This window comes from Ranitomeya imitator, chromosome 1 (genome assembly GCF_032444005.1).
Source record: "Ranitomeya imitator isolate aRanImi1 chromosome 1, aRanImi1.pri, whole genome shotgun sequence".
NCBI classification, from domain to species: Eukaryota; Metazoa; Chordata; class Amphibia; order Anura; family Dendrobatidae; genus Ranitomeya; species Ranitomeya imitator.
In genome coordinates this window covers 255,382,751-255,402,437 of record NC_091282.1, presented here as the reverse complement: position 1 = coordinate 255,402,437, position 19,687 = coordinate 255,382,751, and the positions used below count along the sequence as shown (strand labels likewise).

Below are 19,687 nucleotides of genomic sequence, written 5' to 3'. Positions count from 1 at the left end.
GCACTGCGTAAGTGCATCAATTTTTGTGTAATTGGAAGTGTTCAAGAAAAATGTAAGACTAGTCTCCAGTCTGTTTCATTCAGTGTGGCAAATTTCTATGGGCCTAGAAGTTTTGAGATTATTTCAGATATCAATGTTTTTATTATTGGTTTTCTTTTTCTTTTCTAGTTAAAGTTGGACTTAGGCATCCAGATCCTGTTGTGGAAACCAGTTCTCTGTCAAGTGTGACTCCTCCAGATGTTTGGTTCCAAACTTCAATTCCCGAAGAGTCCGTTGATAACGGCTGGTTATCTGCTCTGCAGTTAGAAGCAATCACTTATGCTGCGCAGGTTTGTGTTTTCATCCCTAAAACAACTTGTGTTTAAATAACCTCTGGTAACCATTGTGTGATAGTTTTTTTATTTATTTTAATACTCCTAAATTTCTTATTTTATTTGTACATTTGCCACATTAATGTAAAAGATTACATAACTTTTACTTTGTTCTGTTTCTTCAGCAACATGAAACCTTCCTTCCCAATGGTGAGCGAGCCGGATTCTTAATTGGGGATGGTGCAGGAGTTGGGAAAGGAAGAACAATTGCTGGAATCATTTTTGAAAACTACTTGCTAAGTAGAAAAAGATCTTTGTGGTGAGTATAAAATGCCACTACAAACACATAATTACTCTTCAGTAAACACAAATTACATCTGAATGGTGCTTGTAACTCTCTTATACAAATGCATTGTAAGACTCAAAACAACTTAGGGTACCGTCACACAGTGCAATTTTCATCGCTACGACGGCACGATTCGTGACGCTCCAGCATCGTAACAATATCGCTCCAGCGTCGTAGACTGCTGTCACACTTTGCAATGTACGACGCTGGAGCGATAATTTCATGACGTATGTGCGATGTAGAAGCCGTTGGTTACTATGCGCACATCGTATACGATATATGTTACACCATGCGATCATGCCGCCACAGCGGGACACTAGACGACGAAAGAAAGTTTCAAACGATCTGCTACGACGTACGATTCTCAGCGGGGTCCCTGATCGCAGGAGCGTGTCAGACACTGCGATATCGTAACTATATCGCTCGAACGTCACGAATCGTGCCGTCGTAGCGATGAAAATTGCACTGTGTGACGGTACCCTTAGTTGAAATGGACTGATTGCAAATGTGCTATCTTTGTTTTGTTTTTTTTCTTAAAACAAAGAGCAAAGTCCCTGCAATTTATTTGTTTTTAGGTGCTAAAATTTAGTATTGTATACTACCCATGGTGTTGGTTTGTTTTATTTTCTAAACAAAGGATTAGCCATGAAAGTCTGGTCTGCCTGCCAAGCTGCTGTCCCAAATTTACATAGTATAAAACATTTAATCCTTTTACTTAAAGGTACCGTCACACATAACGATATCGTTGCTTTCTGTGACGTAGCAACGATATCGTTAAGGAAATAGTTGTGTGACAGCGACCAACGATCAGGCCCCTGCTGGGAGATCGTTGGTCGCTGAGGAAAGTCCAGAACTTTATTTCGCCGCCGGATCTCCCGCTGACATCGCTGAATCGGCGTGTGTGACGCCGATCCAGCGATGTCTTCACTGGTAACCAGGGTAAACATTGGGTTACTAAACGTAGGGCCGCGCTTAGTAACCCGATGTTTACCCTGGTTACCAGCGTAAACGTTAAAAAAACAAACACTTCATACTTACCTTCAGCTGTCTGTCCCCGGCGCTCTGCTTCTCTGCACTCCTCCTGCATCCTGTGTCAGCGCCGGCCAGCCGGAAAGCACAGCGGTGACGTCACCGCTCTGCTTTCCGGCTGACCGGCGCTGACAGTGCAGAGGAAAGCAGAGCGCCGGAGGACAGACAGCTGAAGGTAAGTATGTAGTGTTTGTTTTTTTAACGTTTACGCTGGTAACCATGGTAAACATCGGGTTACTAAGCGCGGCCCTGCGCTTAGTAACCCGATGTTTACCCTGGTTATTGGGGACCTCGGGATCGTTGGTCGCTGGAGAGCTGTCTGTGTGACAGCTCTCCAGCGACCAAACAGCGACGCTGCAGCGATCGACATCGTTGTCAGTATCGCTGCAGCGTCACTTAGTGTGACGGTACCCTAAAGGGAATTCATCAGATATTTATATTATTGGTTCTGCACTAGTAGATGGAATGACTGTGGGAGTCTTTGGTTTTGTCTGAATTACTGTTACAATGTAATCTTGTTCAGCTCCAGTATTGTCTATTTCTATACTGTAGTGTTCTATTATTTGTAAATGTACCAGTCAATTTCTCTACGTAGACTCCTGCTGCATTTTTTTTTTTTTAATAAAATTCGAGACTTTTATCTTGATGTAGTTTTATATTTTCCATACTGTTAACTTTAAAAAAAAAAATTGTTTGCTTTGCTCAGTTCATAAAGAAGGATTTTTGGTACTCACTGTAAAATCTTTCTTGGAGCCTTCATGGTTACCTGTATCCCCCAATGAAGCGATAAATAAATGAAAGTTTCTGTAATGGGGAAAAAAGACATTAAGTAGCAAAAATAATAAAAAAATATATATGTTCTATAGATCATCTCTAACCTTTTACTTTAGTGCATTTAAGATATAATGGAATTTTCATTATTTTGGTTCTGTAGGTTCAGTGTTTCGAACGACTTGAAGTATGATGCTGAAAGAGACTTGAGAGACATTGGAGCTAAAAATATTCAGGTTCATTCTTTAAACAAGGTGTTCACCAGATACTTTTTTGTTTATTTCTTTAAATGTAAAAATAACAAAATATAAACTGTTGTGGTTTTTTTGTGGCTTATCATATATATATTTTTTTCTCTTTACAGTTTAAATATGGAAAAATTTCATCTAAACATAATGGCAGTGTCAAGAAAGGGGTTATATTTGCCACATACTCCTCATTGATTGGCGAAAGCCAGTCTGGGGGTAAATACAAAACGCGCTTAAAGCAGCTTCTTCACTGGTGCTCAGAAGATTTTGATGGTGTTGTATCCTTTTATCACAAGCTGTTATATTCTTAACTTTTTGAGTAAAAGCGTGTTTATAGATTGTTTTAGTGCAGGTATGCATGTGATGAGTTTGTATCTGAACCAATAGGTTTGAATGGTATAGATGAAATGCAGTTTTCACTAACTCCTGTGCATGCACACATTATATTTCTTTACTAGTTTCACTAGTTTCCTTAACGACTTAAACTATAGATTGTATTTGATGAATGTCACAAGGCAAAAAATCTATGTCCAGTTGGTTCCTCAAAACCAACAAAAACTGGTTTAGCGGTGTTGGAGCTTCAGAACAAGCTGCCTAAAGCTAGAGTTATATACGCCAGTGCCACAGGTATGTAGATAATTCTTGGTTTGGTAAAGTGCAAAAATGTCACTGTCCAAATGGCTTATGAGACTTTTTTTTTAGGTGCCTCGGAGCCAAGAAATATGGCTTACATGAGCCGTTTGGGAATTTGGGGTGAAGGCACTCCCTTTAGAGAATTTAACGACTTCATTCAGGCAGTTGAAAGAAGGTATGAAATTGGCTTTGTTCTCCTTATTTTGATGTATGTATAATAGCCTGATGACCTTTTATATTGCAGTAGGTGGTACAATGCATTTCTCCTACGCCTCATTGGGGGACACAGGACCATGGGTGTTATGCTGCTGCCACTAGGAGGACACTAAGTAATACAGAAAGAATAGCTCCTCCCCTGCAGTTTACACCCTCCTGCTGGCTCCAAGTGAACCAGTTCTTGCTTAGTGTCTGTAGGAGGCACTTGGGTCTGCTTTCAGACCCCACCGTTTTTTTATTTTTATGTTTATTCTATTTTTCCCTTAATGGAGCGAATGGGGCGACAGATCTTTTCTAGGTTCCGATCTCCCCCGAACCATCAACAGGCAAGAATGCGGAGCGTCCCTCCCCGTACCCTTTCCTGCACCATTGGATGCCAGCCCTGAGCTCACTTTACGGGCGACAGTTCTTTCGCGTTTCAATCTCCCCCCTCCATAGCAGGCGACCACATGGAGTAGCCCTCCATCTACCTCTCCTGGAGCCAGGTGCATAGCTGGACATGTTTATGGCGTCCGTGCAGCCACCCACTGCATCACTACTGTTACAGCGGATGATAGAAGGCGGCAGAAGCTCTCCACCCCCTCCCTGACTATGGCGACGGTGAATTGAGCACCGGCCCACCGCATCTACCGTGAGTACACCTGCGGTGCCAAGGTGCTGGGAGGTCCTGGGATAAGGGATATATCCCGGGTGCGTGGGGCAAAAATAGCGGCCACGGCACGCAGGCCACAACTGCAAGCTTAAAATTTAGCCCCCGGCTTTTCTCTTGTCCAGACCGAAACGTTGGCTCCGCCCACCGGCGGTTACCGCCGCCCACTCTCTAACGCTTCTCGTTCTGCGAGAAGAGCCTTCTCTTCCTGATCGCGGTGGCCATCTTTGGACACCCTCAGGGCTGATGCTGCAGCGCTGCTCCAGCGTTCTGAATCACAGCTTCAGGGATTAGTGATTTCGGTGGACACATTGCGGACCTCACCGGGGACACAGGACATGGGTAAGCTGCAGAAACATAGCTTAACTTTTCCCCTGCTAGTAAGCGCTCTCCTCAAGGCTACACTCTCAATCAAAGCCGAACAAAAAGTCTGGGAAAACCCACAGTGTTTTTGCTGCTTGTACCTCTTGTAAGGTATCTCTACCCCGGGGTCACAATACTGTTATGCTCAGCTGGTGACTGCTCAGGGACCACCTGTTACTGATACCGAACCCAGTGAGCCTAGTCCCCCGGAGTGGGCTACCTCCCTTACCCGGTCTATGGCATCCCTGGCCAAAGCGTTAGACTCGTTCCGAGATCCTTCCTCTAACCAGGGCACTCTTACAGACAACGCTTCCGATGATCAGAACCCCTTTAACACTAGGGGTTGTACCTTACCAAGGAGCTCTCGCTCTTCCAGAAAAAGGATTCATGCCTTGTCCGCAGACCATCACCGGGAATCGGGTTCTGAGAGTTACTTTTCTTGCTCCCCCTTTCTTGGGGCTAGTAGAAAACCTGGCTCAGAGGACGATCCTGACACGTCCCTAGATCAGGAATTTCAACACCATCAGGAGACTCTCGACTCTCTCATTGAGTCAGTAGATGAGGAACCTTTTATCTAAAACGGATCATGCTGTGTCCTTTAAGAGGACCAAGCGGGCTCACAGTGTTCGCCGATCATCCCGAATTTAAGGAAATCGTTGAATCTCATAGGATCCGTCCAGATAAACGCTTCACAGGGCAAAAGCCCATGGAGTCAAAATATCCCTTTGCTCCTGATCTAAGAAAAGATTGGTCACAGTCTCCTCCGGTAGATCCTCCAGAATCGCGCCTAGCTACTAAATCTATTTTATCCTCTTCAGAGGGCGCCTTGATTAAAAACCCCACCGATCGTCAGATCGACAGTATGGCTCGTTCAGCTTTTAAAGCCTCAGCAGCTGCACTCTTTCCATCTTTTGCTGCTACGTGGGTGGCTAAGGCTATGACCCATTGGGCTGAGGTCTGAGATAGCCAGAGCTGGGGATTTTCTAGTGACCGCGTCTCTAGATGCCACTGACTGCGCTTCTCAAGCAGCAGCAAACGCCATCACCATTCGGAGGTCCTTATGGCTCAGGGACTGGCGTGCGGATTCTGCTTCTAAAAAGTCATTGACTTCTTTACCATATCAGAGTGGTCGCCTTTTTGGCGAAAAACTCAATCAGTTAATTTCCGACGCCACTGGAGGAAAGAGTCAATTTCTCCCTGAACAGAGACCCTTTCGGAACCAGCAACAGCAGGCTCGGTCCTGATTATATATATATATATATATATATATATATATATATATATATATATATATATATATATTTTTTTTTTTTTCCCCCGTTCCAACTCAAATTGGTCCTCTACTTCCACATCTTCCAGACCCGGCCGGACACAACGTAGGGATAGAGGTCCCCAAACCTCTTACAAACCTTCCCCTTCATGGAGAGGCAGGCCTAGGCAGTCAGGATCCAGGGGGTCCAGACCAGGCTGATCTCCCACACAATGACTCCTTGTGGTATCCGGGGGACACCCTGAAAGTAGGCGGCCGCCTGCTTTCCTTCAGCGACGCGTGGCTCTCGGTCATTCATGACGAATGGGTCCGCGACCTAGTGTCCTCCGGATACAAGATAAAATTCTCCTCTCTTCCTCCAAATCGCTTTTTCCTGTCTTCTCCTCCAAGGGCAAAGGCATCAGAGTTCTTCCAGGCCATAAGCGTTAGAATCATTCCGAGACCTCTCCTCTAACCAGGGCACTCTTACGGATGACGCTTCCAATCGTACTCTAGGGGTCGTACCTTGCCAAGGAGCTCTCGCTCTTCCAGGAAAAGGACTCGTGCCATATCCCCAGACCATCACCGGGTTTCGGGTTCTGAGAGCTCGATTTCTTGTTCCCATTCCATTGGGGCTAGTATAGAACCTGTTGCAGAGGACGATTCTGACACGTCCCTAGATCAGGAATTTCATCACGATCAGGAGACTCTCGACTCTAAGTCAGTGAATACGGCTTTGAAACTTGAGGAGGAACCTTTATCTAAAACTGATCATGCTGTGTCCTTTAAAAGGACTAAACGAGCTCATAGAGTGTTCGCCACTCATCCCGAATTTAAGGAAATCGTTGAATCTCACAGGACCCATCCAGATAAACGATTCACAGGGCAGAAGCCCATGGAATCAAAATATTCCTTTGCCTAGGATCTAAGAAAAGATTGGTCGCAATGTCACCCGGTAGATCCTCCGGGATCACGCCTGGCTACTAAATCTATTTTATCCTCTTCAGAGGGCGCTTCTATAAAAAACCCAACCGATCGTCAGATCGACAATATGGCGCGTTCAGCCTTTGATGCCTCGGCGGCCGCACTCTTCCCATCTTTTGCCGCTACGTGGGTGGCTAAGGCTATGACCCACTGGGCTGAGGTCTTGTCTGCAGCAGTGCTGGATACCGATCTCTCTCTCCCACACAATGACTCACTGCGGTATCCGGAGGACACCCTCAAAGTAGACGGCCGCCTGCTTTCCTTCAGCGACGTGTGGCTCAATGGGTCCGCGACGTAGCGTCCTCTGGATACAGAATAGAATTTTCCTCTCTTCCACCAAATCACTTTTTCCTGTCTTCTCCTCCCATGGCAAGGGCATCAGAGTTCTTCCAGGCCTTAAGCTTTCTAAAAGAGAGGGTTATTATCCCGGTCCCTCAAAGCGAAAGCTTTAAATGTTTTTATTCAAACCTGTTAATTGTTCCAAAGGACGGTACAGTATGGCCCATACTGGACCCTAAAACTGCTGAACAGGTTCGTCAGGGTACGACGGTTTCGAATTGAATCACTTAGTTCTGTCATCGCCTCCATGGAAAAAGGCGAGTTCCTGGCATCTATAGACATCCAGGACGCGTACCTTCACATTCCAATTTTCCCTTCTCACCATAGGCTCCTTCGCTTCGCAGTTCAGGAACAACACTTCCAATTCGTTGCTTTGCCCTTCGGCCTCGCCACCGCTTCCAGGGTATTCACCAAGGTCATGGCGGCCGCTGTGGCCATTCTTCACACCCGAGTCATGGTGGTGCTACCGTATCTAGATGATATCCTCATCAAAGGCCCCTCTTTCCGCACCTGCAAGGAGGCTGTGAACATCACAATAGATTCTCTTTCTCGTCTGGGTTGGAAGATAAACTTCAAAAAATTTTCACCGGTACCATCTTGGTGAATTTCCTTTCTAGGAATGATACTGGACTCATCCCAGGGGTTGGTGCTTCTTCCCCCGGAAAAGGTCTCAGCCTTACAGCGGGAAGCTGAGAAGCTCTCTCAACCTCGCACTCTCTCTTCGCTTCAGTATGACAGTCCTCGGCAGGATGGTGGCAGCTTTGGAGGCGGTTCCATTTGCCTAATTACACCTCTGTCCCTTACAGCATGCCATCCTGGTTGTTTGGGACAGGAACCCTTTCTCCCTCGACTGTCGGTTCTTCCTTCCCCACCGAGTAAGACAGTCTCTCAGGTGGTGGACATTAAAGTCCTCCCTGAATCAAGGGAAGTCTTTTCTTCCAGTACATTGGCTAGTTGTGACAGATGCCAGTCTTCTAGGCTGGGGAGTGGTGTTCTTACATCACACTGCTCAGGGCCGCTGGTCACTTCAGGGATCACGCCTTCTGATCAGTATCTTGGAAATTCAGGCAATCAGGTTAGCTCTTCTCCAATTCCATCCCTTCCTGGCGGGTCGTCCCATCAGGATTCATTCCGACAATGCCACTGCAGTGGCATACATCAACCGACAAGGGGGAACCTGCAGCATGCCAGCCATGAACGAGGTAGGATACATTCTCCGTTGGGCCAAGGAAAACCACTCACTGATTTCTGCGGTTCACATCCCGGGAGTGGACAATTGGGATGCAGATTCCCTCAGTCGTCAAGGCCTTGACTCTGGGGAGTGGTCTCTCCATCTGGAGATCTTCCATCTGATTTGCTGACATGGATCTGATGGCCTCACGGCTAAATTCCAAGGTTCCTGACTTCATAGCTCGGTCCCACGATCCAGCAGCAATCGGGACAGATGCACTCGTACTCCAGTGGCATCGTTTTCAGCTTCCGTACAGACTTCCCCCGCTCCCCTTACTGCCGAGAGTCATCAAGAAGATCAGAGCGGAGGGAGTACCGTTAATCCTGATTGCGCCAGATTGGCCGCAATGGGCGTGGTAAGCGGAACTAGTTCAACTAGTTGCCGATGTTCCCTGGCAATTATCGAATCGCGTAGACCTGCTATCACAGGGCCCCATTTACCACCAGAACTCCAAGGCCCTGTGTTTGTCGGCATGGCCGTTGAGTCCTGGGTTCTAACCCAGGCAGGTTTCTCTCCAGAAGTCATCTCTGCCACGATCAGCGCTAGAAAGCCTATGTCTATGCTGATTTATCATCACACTTGGAAAATCTTCTTTTCCTGGTGCAACGACCGGGGACGTTCTCCTCTTGAATTTTCCATTCCTTCCATCCATCCTCAAATTTTTATAAACGGGTTTGGATTTAGGTCTCACCCTTAGTTCTCTCAAGGGGCAGATTTCAGCCCTCTCCTTTCTGTTCCAACGCAGGATTGCCAACAGATTACAAGTGAAGACGTTCATTCAGGGAATCTCCCATAGGGTGCCGCCCTATAGGATGCAGTTGGAACCATGGGACCTTAATCTGGTCCTTGGAGTCTTGCAAGAAGCTCCTTTCGAATCTCTACAGGAGGTTTCCCTGTCCTCTCTTTCATGGAAGGTTGCCCTCCTGGTCACGTCCATTAGACGAGTCTCGGAGCTGGCGGCTCTGTCTAGTTCCGTTCCAGAATTTTCATCAAGATAAGGTGGTTTTGAGAACATCCCCGTCCTTTTTGCCAAAAGTTGTCTCATCCTTTCATCTCAATCAGGAGATTGTCTTACTGTCTCTGTCCGTCACCAGTATATCGCATCGAGAAGGCCCTCCACACACTGGATTTAGTGAGAGCTCTCAAAGAGATACATCTCGCGGATGGCATCCTTCCGCAGGTCGGATGCCCTGTTTGTGCTCCCGTAAGGGCCAAGGAAGGGGTTTCCCACTTCCAAGGCGACAATAGCAAAATGGATTCGTTCAGCTATTCAGGAGTCCTACCGAGTCAGAGGTCATTGTGTTCCAGCAGGGATTAAGGCTCATTCCACTCAGTCATTGGGTGCGTCTTGGGTCATCCGGCACCAAGCTTCGGCAGCGCAAGTTTGCAGAGCGGCGACCTGGTCCAGTCTGCATACGTTTAGAAAACATTACCATGTTCATTCTCAGGCCTCGGCAGATGCGACCGTCGGCAGATGAATTTTGCAGGCGCCTGTGTCGCATTTGTAACCTGTGGGTACAAGGAGCAATTACAGTTGATTGTTCCCCACCCAGGGATTGCTTTAGGACGTCCCATGGTCCTATACCCCCAATGAGGTGTAGGAGAACAGGGATTTTTGTGTACTTGCCGTAAAATCCTTTTGTCCGAGCCAAACTGCTTTGGTTTTCTGTGTTGGCTTGGTTTTGACATAGTTCATCCTGGTTAAATGTTAAGCTCCTACTGCTTTACCGAGCTGGTTCACTTGGAGCCAGCAGGAGAGTGTATACCTTCTGTATTACTTAGTGTTCTCCTAGTGGTAGCAGCATAACACCCATGGTCCTGTGTCCCCCAATGATTGGCTCGCAGAAAAGGATTTTACGGTAAGTACGCAAAAGTCCCTGTTTTACAATGTTAGGAAATGTATATATGTTAGAGGAGGCATTGTTTCAATGTTTGGGACCTTTAGGTCTGTGTGCAAGAGATAGGTGACTAGCTAGCTCTCTACTATTGTTTTATGTCTCTACAATATATATGTGATTTCTCTGCAGAGGTGTTGGTGCCATGGAAATTGTGGCCATGGATATGAAATTGAGAGGCATGTATATTGCAAGACAGCTTAGCTTTACTGGTGTCACTTTCAAAATTGAAGAAGTTCCCCTCTCCCAGGATTATGTGAAAATGTACAATAAGTCTGTAAAATTGGTAGGTATTCACTTTACAATTTTTTTTTTTTTTTTTTTTTGTCAGCTTAAGGATCACTTCCGTTATAAGTGACATTTTCTAACTGTCCATATACTCCTATTTTCAAGTAAACTTGTGTTGCACAAACTGCACCGCTTTAAAGAGGCCTTTATGACTTAAACTCTGATCATTTTGTCTTAAAGATGGGCCTTCAATGTTAATCAGTTGGTGATGCATTGTACATGCAGATCAGGATTTAAAAGGCTATTGGTATTATGCCGGATTCACACCTGTGTCACAGTACATTATGCATGGACTGTGACTGCAGGTCTCCTGACCCTGTATGCCTATGAGGCTGCTGAGTTTGGATTAAGAGACCTGAGGCCAGTCCATGACAAACAGAAGTGTGAATGCATTGAGTCTTGGAAAACATTCTTAATAGAACATGTCCATTTGATATTTATTTAGAGGTTGTCCACTACTAGGACAACCCTCTTTTTGATTAGAATGTTTTCCTCCCATAAAATAATAAAACTTATACTCTCCTCACTTGCCGGTGCGGTTCTCGAGGTGTCTGCATTCGGTGTCCCTGGGGCTCTTGTGCGGTATTGTGATGCCGGTGCCAAATCAGCGCTGGCGTCACTGTCCCTGCCTTCGGACAAATTGAACATGAAAAAGAAGCCAAGCTGCAGCTGTTCTTGGACCTCCTCTTCATGATCGATTTGTCCAGAGGCGGGGTCTGTGACGCCGGCGCTGATTGGGCGTTGGCGTCACGTGTCACAACTGCATTGGAGCCCCGGGTGAATGAGTGACGACACTGCGGCAACGACGTCGGCACGGGAGGTGAGTATAAGCTCTATTATTTTATCAAGGCCAATTTAGTTGTGGACACCATCTTTTAAAGGCATCTGTTAATTGAATATGCTGCCATAAGTAAGATCAGAGTGTTGCATACATGGGGCTATACTCCAATAATTCAAAAGAGCACAATTTTTTTTTCTTTTTTTAACTATCATTTAGTTATTAGGAGCGATGAAAGAATACCATAAACTTGTATTTATGGGGCTGTTTTTTTTTCATGACTGGAACACTTATCACCTCACTCCGAAGTTACTCTTATTAGCTATTTACTCTCTTTTGGAATATTTTATAGTATTCAATACATTAGTTTTATGTAAAGACTACACTCTTATGTTTTTGTTCTCTATTCTATCTGAAGTGGGTGCTGGCCAGAGAGCGGTTTCAGCAAGCTGCGGACCTAATTGATGCTGAGCAGCGGATGAAAAAGTCTATGTGGGGACAGTTCTGGTCTGCACACCAGAGGTTTTTCAAATACCTCTGTATAGCATCCAAAGTCAGAAGAGTAGTACAACTTGCCAGAGAAGAAATAAAAAATGGAAAGGTAAGCTGTGGGTTTTGGGTATCATGGTTATGTCAGAAGGGTTGCAATGCGCTAACTTACTGCTTTGTGTGCCAGTGTGTAGTTATTGGTCTCCAGTCCACTGGGGAGGCAAGAACTCTGGAAGCTTTGGAGGAAGGAGGTGGAGAATTGAATGATTTTGTATCTACTGCAAAGTAAGATTTTTAACACATTGTATTTATCAACATTTTAAAGTACTATTCTTGCATTACATTTCTTTAATTCGTTTTATCGCATGAAAAATAAGTTTGCAATGGAATTGCTTTCTGTGCTTTCCTGAAATGAGGGCTTTTTTCTTGCATAGTATACACCTTGTTTCTATGGAGCTCAACAGCAAGTGCACTGTTACATTCCAGTAGAGTAGTTAACTCCTAACTTCTTAGACAGCTCTCCAATTGACTTCTATGTAATAGTTAATTGCTCACCTACCTCCCCCTCACTAATGGTTCCTGACAAGGTTATCTTAAGTAATCACAATCCCCTGGCACCCAACATCATAGCTCTAAATGTCCTTCGGTAGTCATGTGCTTGTTAAAGAGGGATTTTTGATACTAACCCTAAAAACTTTCTTGGAGCCTTCATTGGGTAACATGTATAACCATGGTATATGCTGCTGTCGCTAGGAGGATAACACTAGGCAAAAAAGGAAAATAGCTGCTCCTCCGCAGTATATACCCACCGGCAGGCACAAAGTACTTCAGTTAGTGTTAAATCAGTAGAAGCAACCAAAAACTGAACATATGTACTAACCCAACAATGAATAGTAATATACCTTGTAGGAAAGAAAAAAGTGCAGATAGTGTCTTATATCACAATTTAAAAGAAGATTCGCCAGTAATGTAACTGATCACCTGATGTAAGAGATTCATAGGCATATAGTGCCGGCTGCCGCAGATCCACCGGTCGACACGCGACCGTAGCTAAATCGCTGAATAGGAGGATTTGTGTGTTGTGATCCGCACTGCCAGCTCATCCAGAACAGACAAAATGTACAATTTGAACAGTGGTTTATTCTACGCGTTTTGGAGTGCATATGACTTCTTATTCAGGAAAATACCACAAGACTTGTGGTATTTTCCTGAAGGAGCCATATGCACTTCGAAACGCGTAGAATAAACCACTGTTCAATTGTACATTTTGTCTGTTCTGGATGAGCTGGCAGTGCGGATCATAAGCCACAAATCCTCCTAATCAGTAATTGAATCCAACAATGAAGGCATATAGGCCTAATAATGGTACAAACGATTAGGGAGGGTGCTGTGTCCCCCAAGGAAAACTGACACGGTTCGGCTGGTGCGTAACTGCTGCCTGCAGCACCTTCCTTCCCAGGCCTGCAACAGACGATGCATGGGTATGAACCCTGTTAAACCTCGCAAAGGCGTGCAAAGACAACTAGGTCGCCGCCTTACAAATCTGGAAAGCCAAGGCCTGGTGACGAACAGCCCAGGAGGACTCCACCGCCCAAGCAGAGAGAGCCTTCACCCTTGGAGGAGGCTGTTTGTCCTGAATGTGGTATGCCTCCAATATTGCCGAATGAATCCAACGGCAGTGGTGAACTTAAAAGCTAGGAGCCCTTTACGATGACCTTGAGAGATGACGAACAGGGCATCAGATTGACGAAAGGAAGCAGTCTTTGAAAGGCAGACTCTGATAGCTCTGACTGGATCCAGCTTGTGGAGGGACTTCTCCAGGGGATGGACCGCAGTAGGAAGGAAGAAAAACAGGCTTGAGAACTACCTTTTCCTGATATAGAATCAGGAATGGGGAACGAATGTATTACATCCATCAGAGAGTTTCCAACTAAGACAACTTTCCAAGTAGAGAAAACAGTGTCTTGAATGGGCTCAGAAGTAGGGCGCTGGAGCAAGTCAAGGACAAGGTTAAGATCTTATGGATCTATCAGAAGAAGGAGGTGCCAGGTGGGCGACTCCTTGAAGAAAGGCCTTCACTAGGAAACGAGAAGCCAGATTTCGTTGGAAAAGAATTGACCGAGCAATAGACTCAAGTCAAGACCCGCTTGAAGAAAACCAAGAATGGAAGGAAGAGGAAAGGACATGGGGACCAAACCGTTGTCCTCACTCCACCAGGAGAAGGCCTTTCAGTATCTGTAGTAGACGCGCAAGGATGCTGGTTTTCTGGCCCTAATCATGGTCTGAATGGCCTGATGGGAAAAGACCAGCTTCCCTCAGGATTGCGGCCTTAACGGCCATGCCCTTAAACTCGGAGATTGTGGACTCTGGTGGAAGAGGGGGCCTTGAGAGAGATCAGGATGGTCTGGAAGCCTCCAGGGAGCATCCATGAGCATGTTCACCAGCTTCGTGTACCAGGCCCATCTTAGCTAATCCGGAGCAATCAGGATTATGGGGATCCCTTCTGCCTTTTATTTTTTTTCACGACTCTTGGATCAAGTGGAGAGGCAGAAAGCGAAAAGGCAGCTGGAAAAGTGACCACGGGATTACTAGAGCATCACAACCGACGGCTAGCAGATCCCTGGACCTGGCTACAGAGGAACCTTGTGGTTCATCCGAGATGACATCAGGTCGACTTCTGGGGAGCCTCATTTCTGGCATATCTGGTTGAAGACGGCAGTACTGAGCTACCACTCGCCCGATGCGAGACCAGGACGGCTCAGAAAATTGGCTGCCCAATTTTCCAACCCTGAAATGTGTACGGCTGATATGGCGGGAAAATGACATTTTGCCCATTGCAGAATCCTTGTTTGCTGCGAGTTTATGTAAGCCACAGCCTTGGCGTTGTCCGACTGTATGCGGACCGGCTGGCCCGTAAGGAGGGTCTCAGTGGCTAAGGGCAAAGAAAATTGCCCTGATCTCCAGACTGAAGAAGAGAGCGACTTCCCGGGCGTTCCAGCTACCCTGCGCTGTGAGACAGGGCAAACCGCTCCACAACCAAGGAGACCGACGTTTGTGGTGAAGACTTACCACATAAGGCTGCACGGCACTCCACTAAAAAAGGGGTACGAATAGGATACCACTCCAAATAGTCCAAAAAATTAATTTGGCACTCCAAAGTTAAGTGCAGAAAACTTAGATAGTAATTTATTAACATGGGTACATCCAGTGTATAAATGTTGATGTTTCGGCCAATACTGGGCCTTCATCAGAAATAATTTTCAGTGCTTGGAGACTACACAATAGGTCAGGTGTAACAGGGCAGTGGAGTCTTTGTGAGAACAAATTAAACGCTGGGGTTCATGCACTAAAGTGCTGGAGATAAAGCGCACTTTGGTGCATGAACCCCGGCATTTAATTTAACAAAGACTAAACTGCCCTGTTACACCAGACCTATTGTCGTCTCCAAGCACTGAGGATTATATCTGATGAAGGCCTAGTGTTGGCTGAAATGTCAACGTTTATACACTGTGGCTGTACATATGTTAATAAATCACTATCTAAGTTTTCTGCATTTATCTTTGGAGGTCCGAATTTATTTTTTGGACTGTTTGAAGACCTGCCACTGGAGAGGAAGGAAGGACGTCCTTCATAGGACTGATGCCGATAGCGTTCACCAGGTCAGAGACTGATTCACCTTGAGAGGTAGAAGCAAGGGCCGGTCCAGGGAGCGGTCCTCTTGTCTGAAGCCGACCAGAGGGCCAGCTGAAAAGGATGGTTAAGGAACTGGGTAAAAAGAATGGCTTCCATGGCAGTAATAGTCTACCTCAGAACTCTCATGCGGGACCGTAGGGGGAGAGGAGCTGGTCGCTGTAGAGTACGGATCCCCTGGCAGAAAAATGATAAACTTCTCCTTTGGAAGGCAGACACGGGCTTGGGTCGTGTCAAACCTCTTTCCCAGGAACTCCAGGTGCTGAGCTGGGGTCATGGAGGGCTTCTCTCTGTTGATGATCCAGCCGAGAGAGACCAAAGTGTCCAAATCTGAAGACTTTGGTCGCAGTGTCGGCGGAACGGCCGCTTGATCAGAACATCATCCAAGTAAGGAATTATGAGGATTCCCTTGGAGCGAAGGGTGGCCATGACTGCTGTCCTGACTTTCATGAATAGTCTGGGGGCAGAGGCTAGGCCGAAAGGAAGGGCTGTGAATGGATAAATATCCTCCAGGATCGCAAACCTCTAATGCTGAACAGAAACAGGAATGCGAAGATAAGCTTTGAGTGTCCACAGAACAAAGACATTCTCCCAGTTCCATGGAGGCAATTACTGAATGTAGGGACTCCATCCTGATATGGCGGATTCAAACCTGACAATTCAATCGCCTGAGGTCTAAAATAGGGCGGAGCGATCCATCTTTTTTCGAACCATGAAAAGATTGGAGTAAAATCCTGAAAACCCTTCATTATGGGGACGGGTATGATGACTCTTGTCACTATCTCTTGAGATTGAAGCAACCTTTTCCTAGTAAAAGGACATCTAGGCTTGGACCAGGGAAGCGAGAAGTTTTTCCCGCCCAGCTTGGACCAACAATGTCTAGAGCCTTGGAAGGCAAGGCCAGCGAGGGACTTTTTGACGGCGAATCTGCATTCCACGCTTCCAACCAGAGAAAGCAGTGTATAGCAACGATGTTGCTGGTAGCCCTGGAGGAGCAACCAGCCGCATCTAAGGAAGTAGTCACCAGATATCTGCCATCTCATCCGGAGGAGCTGCCGCTAGAATACCCTGACAAAGCATTCTTTCCCAGACCGACATGGACATTGCCCCCCAGTTGAAGGAAAATATGGGACAGAGGGAGGCGCCAGCTGCTTTAAGGCTGATTTAGTCAAGGATTCAATCTGTCTATCCATAGAATCCTTAAGATACACCGTCCGCTAGAGACAAGACTGTCTTGAAGACAGGTGAGAAACCGGTGGATCCACATTAGGGGATTCTGCCCATTTACCAATGAGATCTGACCTAAAGGGGTAGAGAATATCTAGCTGCTTCCTCTCAGGGTGTTTCCAGTGTTTAGACATGATTGCTTCAAATTCCCCAAGATTAGGGAAATTCCGGAAAAGTAGTTTTACCCATTTGAAGGAAACTGAGTGCTCCGGAGCAGGTGCCTTGTCCTTCTTAGGTCCAGAGTTTGGATAATTGTTAAAATAAGGCTATTGACCATGTCCTGCATCATTTGAGTTCTGGCCTATATCAGACTCCAGACTGGGAATCCATCAGACCCAAATCCGCCTCCGTTGAGGGGGCATGGGATGAGGAATGTATCCAGGAGGATGCAGAGGGACCCGGAGAACTAGATTAAGAACTGGAAAGAGCCCACTTCTTTGCTTTTGTACCCGATTTGACCCTGTGGTGCGTGCAAATCGCTATGAGAGGCATTCGGAGCACTGGTGGCAGTAAACAAGTCATTCAAGGACCAAGGACTGGAACTTTTATCACGTCTGAGACCGACTGCAACGTGGCAACAGCCCACTCCAGAGGAAGGGGAGTGCTCTCATCCTGGGTGTTAGGGTGCTCCTGTGGGGCAGACATGGTGGAGGGGGTTGCCGGACAGACAGAAAAGGGGAAGATCTGGCCTGAAGGTCACTTCTTTTTGCAGAGGTCACAGGTGTAGTGAATTACCATGGGTTTAGAGGGGCAAGAAGAAGCCTCTGTAGGGTTGGGCATAAGTTGAGCCTTGGGGATACTGCTGTTGGAGGAGCCAAGACAAAAAGTACAGGGGCTACCCGATGCCAGCGACATCAAGAGCTGTGGAAGCTGTCTGCAGAGAGCGCAGGATATAGCTGTGTCTTCCGTATGCAGAGCACGCAGGATATGGCGGTGTGAAGAGGCTGATGCGGACTCTGCTTGTCCCCACACCACTGCAATCTGCCGACTGGCAAAAAAGAAAGCAAGGACCCGTTTGGCTGACATGCCGGGGGTGTGAACAGCCAGGACAATCTGCCAGGGTTAAAACTAAGGTCCCCTTCTAATTGGCTGACACGCTGGGAGGCGTGAACAGCCGGGAGAGAGAAGCTCTGTGATAGGAGCGGAAGAAAGCATGCTCTGCGGGAGGGCGTGGCCAGCTCAAGAGGATGCCTCCTATTGGATAAAAAGAGCACGCAATTTAATCTCATGCTGGTGACTGGCTAAAGGAAAACAAGGAAGGGGTGCGGCCATCAATGGGAGGGGGAGCTGTGCTAACGCCTGCCGCTGCGGAGGGAGACATACATGCGTTGAATCCCTGTCCCTCTGCAGCAATGAGGATCACATCAGGAGCCCCAGGATGGGTGAGGGTCGCTGGAATCGGGGATCCTCCTTCCCGCACCGTCTCCAGGCGGTGCAGAAGATGTGGTCAACCCCTTATAAGAAGGGGTGAGGCCACCGCTGGTGACCAGTCTTCCTCCCAGCCCTTTCTGAAGAGGTGGGGAGGGGAAAAGAGACAGGACTGGCCACCTGGAATCACCCTGAAGCACCCGTGAAGGTGACTGGATTAGGTCCTGCCTTGTAGGCCTGAGAGTGGGTGACACTGCAATGCTCTCTCGGTCGCATAAGTGTGGGAAAACAGGGTGATAAATTACCCCGTTACCCTGAAGCTGAAGAACCTGAAAGACAAAGGAAAACGATTAATAAAACACAACAGGTGATCTGAAAAAGGAAAAGATCAGATCCGGGTCTGCCTCCTAGAGACACTCAGATTAAACTGAGGCACTTGGTTCCTGTCGGTGGGTGTATACTACGGAGGAGCTATTTTCCTTTTTTTGCCTAGTGTCAGCCCCCTAGCGACAGCAGCATACACCATGGTTACCTCTGTCCCCCAATGAAGCGATAAAGAAAATGCCCTGTTATCACTATATACAAATACAGTGAAGACAGTGTAGACTCCAGAACAAACCACTGATGAATTAATGTTTTTTACAGAGGAGCTTTTGCTGAGCTTTGTAGTTCTACTAATACTTCAGCTCTGCTACTCGCTAGAACTGTCAGTCAAGGAGGAGCGAGCTGCTCAAGAGACAACTGAATAACCCTTTTAGGCTATGTACACGGGTTGCTGCCCGTTTCCGGTTTGCCGTTTGTATGTCGTTCTCCTCTTAGGGTTATTGGCCATAGATTTGCCGAGACCCGTCCCGCTTTCTTCTTCCTGCGGCAGTATGTACACATGTTGCAGAATTGCCTCGGAAATTCCACGGCAATTCTGCAACTCCCTGCCGCGGGTATCACGCATGCGGAATTGGCATGTGTTATCCCGCTAAACACTAGCGTTTTGCATGCTCAATTAGCTTGTGATCTGTAGCATTGCTTGGAAAACTGACAGGTTGGTCACACTTCTCAAGCATAGTGCTTGACAAGTGTGACCACCAAATTTTTACTATTGATGTTGCCTATGCAGCTTCAATAGTAAAAGAATGTTAAAAATAATTAAAAAAAAAATTATTCTCACATTCAGATGGCCCCTGATCTCCTTAGCGGCGCTCCCTGGAGCTTCCGTTCCCAGGGATGCATTGCGCGAAGGACCTTTGTGACGTCACTTGACCGCGACGTCCTCCCAGGTCCTTCGCAGTGCATCCCTGGGAAGGAGAGCGGCCGCGTGCACCGCTGAGAGGTGGGAGGACTTCGGGGGCCATCGAAAGGTAAGTATATCAATATTTTTTTATTTTTTTTTTAACAGAAATATGTTTCCCAAGGGCCTGGAGGAGAGTCTCCTCTCCTCCAGACCCAGGTACCATCCGCACATGATCCGCTTACTTCCTGCATGGTGGGCATAAACCCATGCGGAAAGTAAGCGGATCAATGCATTCCTATGTGTGCGGAATCGCTGAGATTCCGCACAAAGAATAAGCATGCTGCATATTTTTCCA

At 46.7% G+C, this 19,687-nt stretch overlaps 1 protein-coding gene across 1 annotated transcript in view; it reads left to right on the top strand.

Annotated features, from left to right (window-relative positions):
- SBNO1 (strawberry notch homolog 1) overlaps positions 1-19,687 on the top strand; it is an 82,892-nt gene that overhangs the window by 20,009 nt on the left and 43,196 nt on the right. The window contains exons 6-14 of the mRNA XM_069755913.1: positions 169-329; positions 497-630; positions 2,621-2,711; positions 2,822-2,983; positions 3,197-3,332; positions 3,408-3,513; positions 10,397-10,550; positions 11,749-11,931; positions 12,007-12,104. Of these exons, the coding sequence (XP_069612014.1) occupies positions 169-329; positions 497-630; positions 2,621-2,711; positions 2,822-2,983; positions 3,197-3,332; positions 3,408-3,513; positions 10,397-10,550; positions 11,749-11,931; positions 12,007-12,104 (1,225 nt within the window). The remainder of the gene's footprint in view (positions 1-168; positions 330-496; positions 631-2,620; positions 2,712-2,821; positions 2,984-3,196; positions 3,333-3,407; positions 3,514-10,396; positions 10,551-11,748; positions 11,932-12,006; positions 12,105-19,687) is intronic.